General features: G+C 34.9%; 1 protein-coding gene across 3 annotated transcripts; it reads left to right on the top strand.

The window, feature by feature from the left end:
• The first annotated feature begins 2,426 nt into the window (after positions 1-2,426).
• LOC144963092 (uncharacterized) lies at positions 2,427-10,197 on the top strand. Of its 3 annotated transcripts, none has more exons than XM_078896742.1 (2): positions 2,427-2,450; positions 5,958-10,191. In XM_078896742.1, the coding sequence occupies exon 2, from the start codon at positions 6,072-6,074 to the stop codon at positions 9,492-9,494; it is 3,423 nt and encodes a 1,140-aa protein (XP_078752868.1). In that variant the 5' UTR covers positions 2,427-2,450; positions 5,958-6,071; the 3' UTR covers positions 9,495-10,191. The 3 variants fall into 3 exon arrangements, with proteins under 3 accessions (XP_078752868.1, XP_078752867.1, XP_078752866.1); XM_078896741.1 differs by having other exon boundaries at positions 2,437-2,802; XM_078896740.1 differs by lacking the exon at positions 2,427-2,450 and adding an exon at positions 2,456-2,638 and having other exon boundaries at positions 5,958-10,197.
• Positions 10,198-12,822: the final 2,625 nt, after the last annotated feature.

The raw sequence follows: 12,822 nt of genomic DNA, 5'->3' as shown, positions 1-12,822 counted from the left end.
GAGGTAGTCAAATGAATAGTTCAACCAAAAGCTAGAGGTGTCTAAAGTAAATGAGCCAATAAGATGGGTAGAAAAATAAAGCGAGTGAATGTGACTTATACTCGTACAAGTTAACAACACAAAAAATGTCGGCCTTTGGTCTTGCTCAGTCAGACGAAACGGGCAGATCAAGACCAGAGGTTTTGTTTTTATTTATACAGTGAAACCAAGGTATACCGGGTTTCTAAAATCCCGTTTTGTTTTTTTTGTTGTATTGTTTTTTGTTTTGTTTTGTTTTTTTTTGTTTTTTTTGGGGGGGGGGGGTGTTTTTGTTTTTGTTTTTTATTTTCTCCCTCTTTGCCTTTAGTAAAATTTACCGGCTGTAGCATGACTTTTAATAGCCTAATAGGTTATAACGAGTGCAGAAACCGACTTAATATCTCCAAATACTAGACGTCCGCCCACATTACGCTCAGATAAGCCTGCCACTACTAAAGACTACGAAGAGCTAGGCATTGCCTAATTCATGAATACTCGGTGTATGTGTCTTTGTGAATAGGCTACTTATTACTATGCTACATTAATTTACAGTATAAAATGGGCCTTGCTGCAGATAGACGGTGGTGCATAGCACAAAACACGTACACAATGGTCAGTTTGAAAGTGAGTGAGAGAAATGTTGATATAGGCCATTTGGATTATTTCCCTTGACATTCGGCCATAACAGGACTCGGTTATAGCGGGGATTTTAGGTTGGTCCCGCCATCGCTGTTATATCGAGGTTCCACTGTATGATGAAGTCGAATAACGACCGGGGAGGGGGGGGGGGGGGGGAGATAGAATGTAAGGGGGGTGGGAATAGACAAGGAAATGGAGAAAAAAAAATAGAGTTGTAGAAAGGAAAGGTAATGTAAGATCATTGATGGATTGCTCGCAGAATCTTTTGATCCCTGTTTTATTTACCTTTTCTTCGGACCAAAAAGTTTCGCAAGTCGGCCAAAGGAAACAACCCGACCGAAAACGCTGGCCGATTGACATTCACTAAGATAGAATACAGTGAGTGCAACCTCTGGTTAACGCACGACAACCCCTCGATAGCAACACTGGTCTCTGGTCCCGATTTTTAACAAAAATAAAAAAGAATCTGCTATATATAATATATTAGTAATAAAAAACCCAAAATAGTTACATGCTTTTTTGTAAAACCTCTGGTTAGTGACGTTTTATTTTTCAATAACATTTTTTTTCCTAGTCGATATTTTGTTTATCAAAACCGATGAGATTTTCCAGAGGGGTCAAAATGTTTGTAATATTTAGCCAAATGGGGTTCTAATTGGATTCATTTCCACCTTTTGTCTTTGAACGAGAAAATTTTTATAAAATTCAACCAGGAGTTGGCTACAGTAAGAAATAAGTAAAATGCAATTAAAAGAATAGATTCCCTTTATTACCATACTCAGGAGGGGGAAAAAAGTAAAACATTTTTTTAAAAATTGGCCAGAAAAAGAAGTCGCAGGTCTCAGAGTTTTGCAAAACGTGAAAAGTGGGGGTTAAGTTTCTCGCTCACACACAGAAAATAGACCATAGATGTCGACAGCGGGGCTTGAGGTCGAGTTATCCAGGTGGAAGTATAATTTTATACCGAACTAAAATGCAAACCATAAAGATAAAATAATACAAAATCGTGCTGACGTTTGTGTGTATATATATATGTGTGTGTGTGTGTGTGTGTGTGTTTGAATGTGTCAGAGAGAGTGATATTTGTGTGTTGTAAAATTGTCACGATGATGATATGATGATGACGACGACGGTGGTGGTGGTGATTGATGATAATGTTGCTGCTACTGCTGCTGATAATGATGATTACGATGTCAGCGTCACCGTTATAAGCCAATGTCAATGTACCTGAGAATGGCAATTTTTGTTTTATAGAATGGAAGTCCCACACCATTATTTAGTGTGAACGTCTCCTTTGATAAGAAAGACAGGACTATTGTAAGGTCAGTGATGATTCTCATTCTCATTTATCTGTCTAATTTATTCTTGGTTGCAGTACCATCTTGTATTAACCCTACCAGCCGCGCCTGGTTACGATTATATTGGTATGCAGAGGTGGGCATTTCACTTGACCGCACACACACACACACACACACACACACACACACACACACAAGGAATGGTCAGCTCAAAAAGACATGCGGTCAAATAATTTGTGGAATTTATGAACATCATAATACTCTATTACACGAGGGACGGAATTAATAACAGGTTGCAAAATAGAGTCGGTTCAGATTACTTATTGGCGAAAATCGGGAACAGCTTTGTTGCCGAGGTTTGTTTTTTTTAGGCTACATAATATTATTGACCTCAGGTCAACCAACCCTGAATGGAGTCACGTAGAGTAGGGATGTAATGACCTTGAGCTACCTTATCAATCAAGGGAAGTCACTTTCATTCACCTGGAGAGATGAGTAATGTTGTTATTTTTATTATGTTTCTGTCTTGGCTACCTTGTGACGAGAACTGTTCTATTTCAGGACATGGACCCCAATGTTTAACGTTTTTGTTCTTTATTCACAGATGTACCTTGTTTCGTTCGGAGTGAGATAATAAATTCATACGATAATATAACCATGGAGGATGCGATATTGATGAATGAGTATGTTTGAAGCAACAAAGACTATAGTCGTCTCTATCTACAGCTACAGCTTACTTTTTTACTGCTGTAAATTGTAATTGTTTACACTGTCACTGTCACTGTGCTTGTATTTTCTAACTCGAACTTGTACGGATGACTGACTGAACGTGTCGGAGTTGCATCTGGTGAAGAAACGCAATCATATGAATATCTGTCTATAAATTTTCATGATTCAAATTCAAATTCATGTTTTGTTTTTGGGCTTGTTTTTGTATCTTCTGGCTATGAGTTATCATTGAACTTGAACATCATTCTAGTCATAATTTTATTAATATTCTCTCTCTTTCTCTCTTTCTCTCTCTCTCTCTCTCTCTCTCTCTTTCTTTCTTTCTTTCTATCTCTCTCTCTCTCTCTCTCTCTCTCTCTCTCTCTCTCTCTCTTTCTTTCTCTCTCTCTCTCTCTCTCTCTCTCTCTCTCCTCTCTCTCTTCTCTCCTCTCTCTCTCTCTCTCTCTCTCTCTCTCTCTCTCTCTCTGTGTGTTTGTGTGTGAAAACAGTCAGTTTTTCATAAAACTCAATGGTGAAATTGAAATGAGATTTGTGTCGCTCTTTATAATTGGTGCCGCTATAGTCCTACCATAAATTAATTAGGACCACACTAATTGCTGTCTCTTACTCACTTACTTTCTACCGGATCACAGGTATTGGAATGCAACTATTTTAGAGGCGATTTTGGTTCGTTTTTTTAGTTTGCAGTTCTCTATTTTAAAAGTAAAAAGCTAGAAATAGACCTGGTTTGAATTTGAGATGCTTCATGACATTCAACAAATCATTATAATAAATTATAGATGAGTCAGTGCCCACCAGGTCATGTAATTAAAGATTAATGAAAACGAAAGATTCTCTCCCCCCCCCCCCCCCTCTCCCCCCCCCCCTCCCATCCAGATGGGTTTACTGATAATCCATACATGCTGATACATTGGATTACCTGGAAAGAATCAAGGTGAAAAATCTCTAAGTGAAATTGAAATTTAGAGATTTCGACATCTCTTTTTTTCTTGATGATTCTGTCCTGGCTGTCCACTGATGCTGAGTGTTACTGTGTATAATAGTGTAAATATTGAACACCAGCATTTTTTTTTACTGGCGCTGAAGTGTCTTTTAAATGTCTCAAGCACGTTATAATCCTACAACACTGTAGGACCCTTACAGTACAGAGCAGATATATTGACAACACATGTATCGACATGACATCAAAGCCCCTTTTTTTGTTGTTGTTGTTGTTTTTTTCTTGCTCTATAACAGTAGCAAACAATGATCTTGTATATGACATAAATTTTACCAGAGGACCGTGAAATTGCAATCGCAATCTGTCAAATTTTTGGCAATAATCGGTACTGGCTTATATAAGACCCTGCTGTGGGGTAAAATAATAATAATAATAATAATAATAATAATAATAATAATAATAATAATAATAATAATAATAATAATAATATATACTTTATTCATCCAAAAAATTGGAAATTCGTTTACAGACGTGGCATGCATGGAAATGTATAAACACAAAGTTGAGAATCTTTGGCGACAATGTATACATATATATATATGCAAATGCACAAAAATGTAAAAATATACAACCAAGAACCAATCACAACACTTTATATATTAATTTGATAAATTGAGATAGGCCAATGAAAATGTGAGATCATTGTCTAATTACATCCATTGAATAGCACAAATAGGACAAATGAAATGGTCAGATTATCGACCTTTCAACAAATGGCTATACAGAGAGATTATAAAAAGTTGTCATTTTGGTTTGATTATTATTATTCCTCGGGACTCCAATCAAGCAAGATGATGGTATTGTAAGGAAAACCCTCGCCATCTAAACCAAGCAATTAAATTATCCTGATATTTTCTAGCAGGATGGCAACACTCCCCATACTTTCCCATAATCATGGCAACCTATCTTTTTAAAAGATACAGTTAACATGCATTGGCCTTGTGGTACGACACTTACCTTTTGATCTGTAGGTCCCACCTGGGTGGTGCAAGGTTGAAGTTCTTGGAATAGGCGGTTTTCACAAATTCTCTCCCTACACTCAGTTATAAAATAAGTTCCAGTTATTATAGCTTTTTTTCTGTCTAAAGAAAAGTATAATATAGCACCCTATACACATCAAACCTTATCCTGCATGTTAAGTGTTGCTGTTAGCCTGTATTAATTTGTGAATTTTGTGCTTATGAGCCCATAGAGCCTTTTGCAAAAATTTGACCTAAAGACCTAATTACCAGCTTAGGTCAGTGGTTGGATACCCTAGTACAACATCATGTGTCCTCGATTTTGACACAGAAGCTACAAAAAGGATTAGACTACAAAAGCTTTACATTGAAAAGATTTAATTTCTGTCTAGAGCAGTAACCAGACTAAGGAACATGAGAACAGCAACTTCATTATCTGTGGAACAATGGAAGTTGCTCATTTTTCCAAACTATGATAGAACTTCTCAAATATTATGTATCAAATCTGCCAAGAAAAAACAACTTGATGATAATATCAGTTAGCAGTTTAGAGCACCAGTTGTCATTTCAGATTATAATAATAATGATAATATATGGTTTTTATATAGCGCCTTACCCCATATCTCAACAAGCTCAAAGTAATGTGACAACTTTCACTCAAACATACAACCACTCAAACATGCAGTATGAAACAAAGCAATATAATGCTACAGTGTTACATATTAAAAAGAAAAATTTTAAGATTAAAAAAAAAAAAGAATTATTCGTCCTTGCTGTCTCTGATATATCGAGGAAGGGGGTTCCAGATTAGGGGTGCTGAATATTCAAACGCATGCTCACCAATTTTGTGAGTCACTTTTGGCTTCACAAGAATGTGATTATCAGTATCAGACTTTGATCTCAGATTTCTGGCTAGGACATAGAAAGTAAGCATGCCACTAATGTATCCAGGACAATCAGTGCAGTGATTTAAAAACAACAGTACAGATCTTATCTATACGTTTCTCACTGGGCAGCCAGTGGAGTTCTCTTAGCAAACCCGATGCAGATTGATTTCTCCTCTTTCTATAAATATGCCTGGCAGCATCGTTCTGGGCTACCTGAAGGCATTTTATTTTGTCTTTATTTATAGAAGAGAGGAGAGAATTGCAATAATAAGCTTTGACAGGATTAGAGAAATTAACTAACAAGGCCGAGGTGTCTCTTGTAATTAGATGTCTAACACTACAGGTACAGTTGTTATTATTTCTCTTATGCTAGAATGTAAAGATACATAAAATGCATTTAATCTATCTACTCTTATTATCTTCACAGATATTTCCTTATGCCTGTCGAATATGGTGGTGTGAGACAACCAAGCATTGGATCAATCCAGGATTTACTTCTTTTATAACAATTACTACTCTTGTTTAGTGGTATAATTTTGTCATGGGTTTACCCGTCATTTCTCCATCTGGCAAGTCTGCCTGGATTTCAAGTAAAAATTCTCAGTTGTTTGAGGATAACATTTTTTTAGAATGTGCCACCAATGGTCAGTCAATATCAGTCCTTCAATATTATGGAAACCGAAAAAGAAAATGTAGTGAAAAGATTCCATTGTTCATGTGTGACTACTGTGAATATGATTCAGAATCAAAACTTCATATTTTTGAGCATTTTATTAAGAATCATGTATTTTTATGCACTTTGTGTTCATATGCTGGACATAGCCGTTCCTGTGTTCTTAAACATTGCTTAGAAAGTCATGAAACTGTTGTGAACATTAAAACGAAAAATATAACAACATACAGCCTCAATTTTGAAAGGCTTCTTACAGAATTAAATGCTTCTTATAAACAGTTTGGTGATGATTCACATGGGACCAATCCATTGCTTTTTAAAAATGATTATTCCAGGGATGAAGACATTTCTAAAACCTCGTTTCTCGACAAAAGTCATAGAGAACCAAAGAATAATATAGTGTCATCAGATACAGAATCAGATGTAGACAGCGAGCAAGAAAATGAGGATGTTTCAAGTCACAGTAAGGGAAAGCACATAGGTGGCATGGTTCATTTTCTGAACCAAGCTGCCTCACCAGGACATAAGAATTCTAAGCACTTTAGAAATGAATACAACGACCTTTCAGACTCAAATCAAATGGAATTATTTTTCTCTGATGAGGGAAATGAAAATGATCCTGATCTGAGTGAAAGCATTTTTCACGACCACAAGGAAATGTTTATGGTTTCTCGACTTCCATTTCCAATTCGTCAAGATGATTCGCCAAATGAGCCAATGTTAAATGATCCTAATATTGCTTCAGATCCAACTTCAATCCTCCAAACTATTCTTCAAAAAGAAAAGATAGATGCCATTAGTGGGCCAAGCTCATCATGTGCACCAGAAGTATCTGAAATGAAATATGAAGTTACAGATGTACCACAGAGTGTTAGTCCTGGTCTTTCACTACCATCAGGAGAAACTCTTCAAAAACAGTTGGAGGCTGTCATTCCAAAATCTACGGAGTTAAGCTACTCAGATACAAGCTTGCATGATGCAGGCAATAAGAAAGTTGATTTAGAAATGCCTCCCAAGACTACTGATGAGAATGAAAAAGACAATTGCTCATTCCAAGTATCTTTCCAAAGCGAAGAAAATGTGGTTGATAATTTTCTCATGTCACCAGTACTTGAGAATATTAAGAAAGAAAAGCAAATTGATGGTGAACCAAATGCTAGTGCCCAAATTCACGAAAAGAATAATGCTGACAATGAGGAATTTCCTTTGTTTCATTATTTAACTACAGACAAACCGTCGATCAGCAAGCAATCCAGTGAGGAAAGAAAGTTATACAGATCAACTGCTGTAAGAAATTCTAGCCAGGTTCCCAAATCCTCAACTGTTGTTAACGCATCCAATATGTCTTTATTAGAACTTTTGTCCTCAGACATATCTTTTCCTCTACCGGTGAAAAAGAGTGGAGTACAGATCAAGCACCCTGATGATGTTTCCTTGCGTCAGCAATCAAAATGTTCTGTATATAATTGTGATTTGTGCACGCAAACATTTACAAATCAAATAGATTTAGACAAACATCTTAAACTGTGCAAAGAGGATACACTAACTATCTCAACCAAAACTTCAAATCTAAAATTGTTAGATGATCATCAAAACGCTGTTAACTCACTTCCTTCAAACCAATTGAAATCATCCTTGAAAACAGATAAATGGACAGCCTCTAAAATGCTTTCTAAATTTTCAGAGTATCACATAAAAGCCACTTTTAACAATAAGATTTTTCCAACTGAGTTCAAGTCAAACAATTTATTAAAGAATAACAGGCGATTTCACACTGAGACTATTTCAAGATTTGGATTAAAATATAGAAGATCAAAAATACAGAGCTTAACTGCTCTTAAGACTCAACCTAAATTCAGAAATCAATTAAGTGGCCAAGGAAAGACTTCGCTAAATGTTGATGATATTTCTCTTGTTGGACAAAATAAACGGAAAAGAGAACAAGATGATGATTACTATCCAGAATCAGAGAGTAGTGAAAGCTCAGAGGATATGTCTGTAGGGTACTTTAAACAAAGAAAGAGGACAAAACGAAGCAGGAAGATTTTGTTTTCTTCCATAAGAAAACCAATGATGAAATGCCATGTTCCTGTAAATTTGGTATCTAAAAGTTGTGCGCCAGTAATTTCAAATGATGATAATTCGAGACTCTCATCATCTTTGTCTTCGTCTTTATCTTCATCATACTCAGTGTCTGCTTGTGAAACAAGTAGTGCAAAGGGAGAAATAGTGAAACCATTTATCACAGATGATTCAATAGGCAAAGATGCAGGCTCTGGGAGAAAGAAAATGATAGTAAAAGCCGATAGATTACAGTCAACCAAAATGGCTTCAGATGAATCAAGCATAAAGGTGTCGAGAAATACAGTAAAGAATATAGAAAGAGTAAATGATAATGAATTTCAACATATAGTGACGTCCATTTGTGAAACATCTTCAGGTAATCAAACCACTTTGTCTCAAAATGACAGATTTAAAGACTCACCTAGTTTATTGCGCCACCTACTGACAGAGCTTCCCATTAGAACTGAGGCAAATACCAGCAATAATCCTCACACAAAACATAAAAATAACATATGTACATCGCTAAAAGTTAACAAAAGTACTGAAACTGTAAAATCTTTTTGTAAGAAACGATCATCTTCAAACAGTTTTTCGGAAGGAGTGATAAATTTGGAACCCCTTCCAAAGTTAACAACCGAGACAGATGAGTTTAAAAGTTGTCATGTACAACCCCTAAAACATCACCACCAAAAACAAAATAGCATTCTCAATGCTATATTAGAAGGACATGATAAATTTGAAAGTTGTACTTTTAGAAACAGGTCCCACAGCATGTCTGAATCTGATGACATCAATAACTCTAGATATTGTAAAGAAATAAAAAAATCCATTTCATCCTCTTCTCGCTTGTCAGCCTCAATGATGGATATACCAGACCCTCCTGCTGTAGCATCTTCACAAAATAAAACTGTCCAGCAAACTTCTTTTTCAAAGCTCATATCACCTACATGTTCCTCTGGCAATTTGAGAAATTCTGATAATCCACAATATTCCAATAATTCAGTATCTGACTGCCCCGCCACACAAAGTCATGTTAAATCAAAGTCTTCTATCGCAGTGCAACCACATTTCCAGTCATCATCAAGTTTTACTCCTGGAGCTCCAGATAATCCATTCGGACCAGACTCTCAGAAAAACAAAGAAGCATTTTTATCTAGCAGTCTTTTAAGAGACTTGCTGACCCAGACACCTAAAAGAGAACAAATCAAGGATGAAAATATCAACTAAGGGAGTTTTTAAGACTACTCTGATATAGAAAACAGTAATTCTGTCAAAATTACATGTCAATTTACATGAATGAAAGGTTATTAAGTGCTGGATGAAAATAAGTCAAATTAACCTGCATTTTTTTTTTTACGAGTGTTTGGCATGGGTAATTTATAATTCAGATGTACATATGTATTTTTACCATTTTAAAACAGTTAATTGTAAATTGCTAATCACAGTTAGATCAAGATTTGGTCAGGTTTCACAATATATACATTTAAAAAGCAACTTTTAATAGGCTGTTTATTTATGAGATGTACAATACTTTGAGGTGTAAACGGATGTTACAATTTTTGAAGTTGTTGCCATTGAAAGTATCCCAATATGTACTTCTTATGGTCATATAAACCGGTAATGTATTGTTACTCTTACATTTCTGTAATTATAATTATAATGTTGATTTTATCAAACCTAACAGGTTTGTCTCTTTTAAATTTTATTTTTATTTACATATTATAACCATAACAATGTGGTGGAGTTGTAGTGGCAGAAGTTATGACGTTGTGAGATAATTTCAAATCTTGTAATTGTATTTATTGTTGCCTGGTTTTATGAAACCCTTATTCTGCTCACTTAACCACAGCTATATAATTCTGCCTAACGTCACGTTCATACTTATGTAATTTGTGCAATGTTGCAAACATTTGTTTTTATTAAATCCCAATCTCATATTTATATATTTACAAAATTATACATCGTTTTGTTTTTCTACATACAATTTTCATCTACACAAAATTGTTCATAAAATTCTGATGTTTGAATTTCGTTTTAATACGTCTGAAATATGATATATTTGTTATGTTTATTGATGAGTGATTATTTCAAAAAGAGCGGTACTGTATAATGTAAGAATTAAAGTCTTCAGAGGATTTCAGATTTCCACCATATGAAATACATACTTTTAGTCATTTTGGCCAGAAAACTTTTATATTTAAAATATTGATTGATTAAGGCGACCATAAACTTATCAAAAGTCTCTAATCTTTAGAATGAGTGGAAGAATACAAGGAACATTCAAAATCTTTCAATCTATGGTCTGTGATGCATTAAAAAATTTTGAGGTCAATAATTCTCTCACTCTCTCTTCCACTAATGATCCACATACCCCTAGTTCTTGAGTCTTGGTGTTACTCAGCCTTTTTCATTCTTATCTTGAACAGTCATTTTGCTGATTGTATATGGCCTTTAATACTTCATATAGTTTAAAGTTCTAGTCATTCAGTGATGGATTTTAATTAACGAATTAGAAACACAACTGTGGAAGCTATAAACCTTTATGAGATAGAAAAGATATAATCTATTTTAAACAGTGGCACTGGGAAAATATTTCCATATCATTTTCGTCCTTTCCATGTAGCTTGTGTCCCTGTTGTGGAATGAGGCCATTTTATCCTTGTCTGGATCCTGTCTGGAGTCTTTTCTGAGAGGAAAACGCATTTTTTTTTTTCCCATGTAAATCATCCTTCTGTAGCACAATGTTATTTATATGTTTTAAGCATTTTAGTGTATCCCTTTCAGCAAAAGTCTTGTACTTGTGTCGGGGTGGGACTTCAGGATGGTCTCGCATAGGGAATAAGGATAGATCGGTCCTAAACTGTTCTCTGTTTGAACTTGTTTCCTTGTCTCCTTTTTTTTTTCTAGGGTGCTTTTCTAGTCAATAATCTTTTAACTGAACCAGGATGTAATGGAAAACATTAGAAACCAGGCAGACATAGAAACACCTTCAACATCTCCACAAAACAATACAGATACCACATTATTATGTATGTACACCAGAAATTATCACAGCATCAGATACACCTTTCTTATGCAAAACGCACATCAAGTCGGTTCATATCCCACAAACCATCAATAGCCTCTACAACCAGAATTTTTTTTCATTCAAAACAAAGCTATACACCTAAAAGTGCTTCAAGTGGCGTGAGACTGCTAGAAACAAAATGGCAATGATAGATTGTTGCCAGGATCTAGTTCCTTTATAACCAAATTCCCTTTGTCTTAATTTTAATGTTTTTCTTGTGCTATCTATTTGAACCAGTCCTCTTTTTCTTGCTTTTACTTCGGTGTTTTTAACCTCAATTCTACAACTTCTCCCCTATCATCTTCCTTTTTTACGGGCGCAGAAACAACCTAAAAGTGTTGCAAGCACCATAAAATCCCTGAACACTAAACACTCTTCAAATGCAGCAACATGTACTCATCTTGGTCAAATAATTGTGTATACTAGAGTGTAATATCAAGTATATTTCTATTGCACCTTTCCGTGGAGAGCTCTAGGCATATAATTATTACTCTAAAATTGAGAGCAATCCTTTTTTTTTTGCGAGTCTGTAAATAATCATCATTTATCAAATCATTTTTCATTCTTTCACAGAATTATGGAATTGAAAATTGATGTTTACTTAAGCTTCTTTCATTTGTGATTTACAATATCGTTTCTAATGTTGTTTCATTTAGAGTATCATAGCCATACAACTACACCACCAAAAAAAGAACTTATTGTTTCATATTCAAGATAAGGGTTTTCACAAACACACACTAGTAATCAAATAGAAATAATAAAGTTAGGCGGGAAAACAATTTGAGTAAGCAGTAAGATACTAACGATGAACAATTGCTTTTTAAAAAAATGCATTTACACATGTTATAAATATCATGCCATTTTATGTTCGAGTTGAAAAACGATTAAATGTGATCATGTTTATTTGTAATTGTTGCCATTGATATATCATGGGTTATTCACACTCTGCTCAGAGTCATGCTGATTTTCACAAGACCAATTTTAAATCCTATTTTACTAATAAAAGTTACGATGATGTAATAATGTAAAATTGCACTGTCATTCTCACGTAATTGCGCATTTTTTATGTCTCTTGACTGGCTTATATATTGTGTTCTTCTACCCAATGATGGTATATTAAATGAATGTGTAGATAGCCTGTATCATGTGATTATGTTTTGATATACATTATTTATATTCATTATTGTCATCATCATCATCATTGTCATCACTGTCGTCGTCATCATCATCATCACCAGTGTTGTCATTATCATCTTCATCATCATCTCCTCATTATTATCATGATCATTATCACATTTTGTTAACAATCAATTCACTAATATTATACATAATTTATCATAAATTATTCAACTTTGTTTAAAATCTATGTCATGTGTCTGGGTGGGGTTCCTGACCTCCCATTGTAGGTAGGTACTTGCTGCGTCTTCTATCCCCCTGTATCTGTTTTTCAATTGCTTTCTGTCTTTGTCTTGGAATGAGATTACTTGG

This window comes from Berghia stephanieae, chromosome 1 (assembly GCF_034508935.2).
Source record: "Berghia stephanieae isolate SIO BIC M18660-M18661 chromosome 1, UCSD_Bste_1.3, whole genome shotgun sequence".
Lineage (NCBI taxonomy): Eukaryota > Metazoa > Mollusca > Gastropoda > Nudibranchia > Aeolidiidae > Berghia > Berghia stephanieae.
Note: the sequence above shows the minus strand (reverse complement) of the source record. Positions and strands in the feature narration are given on the sequence as shown.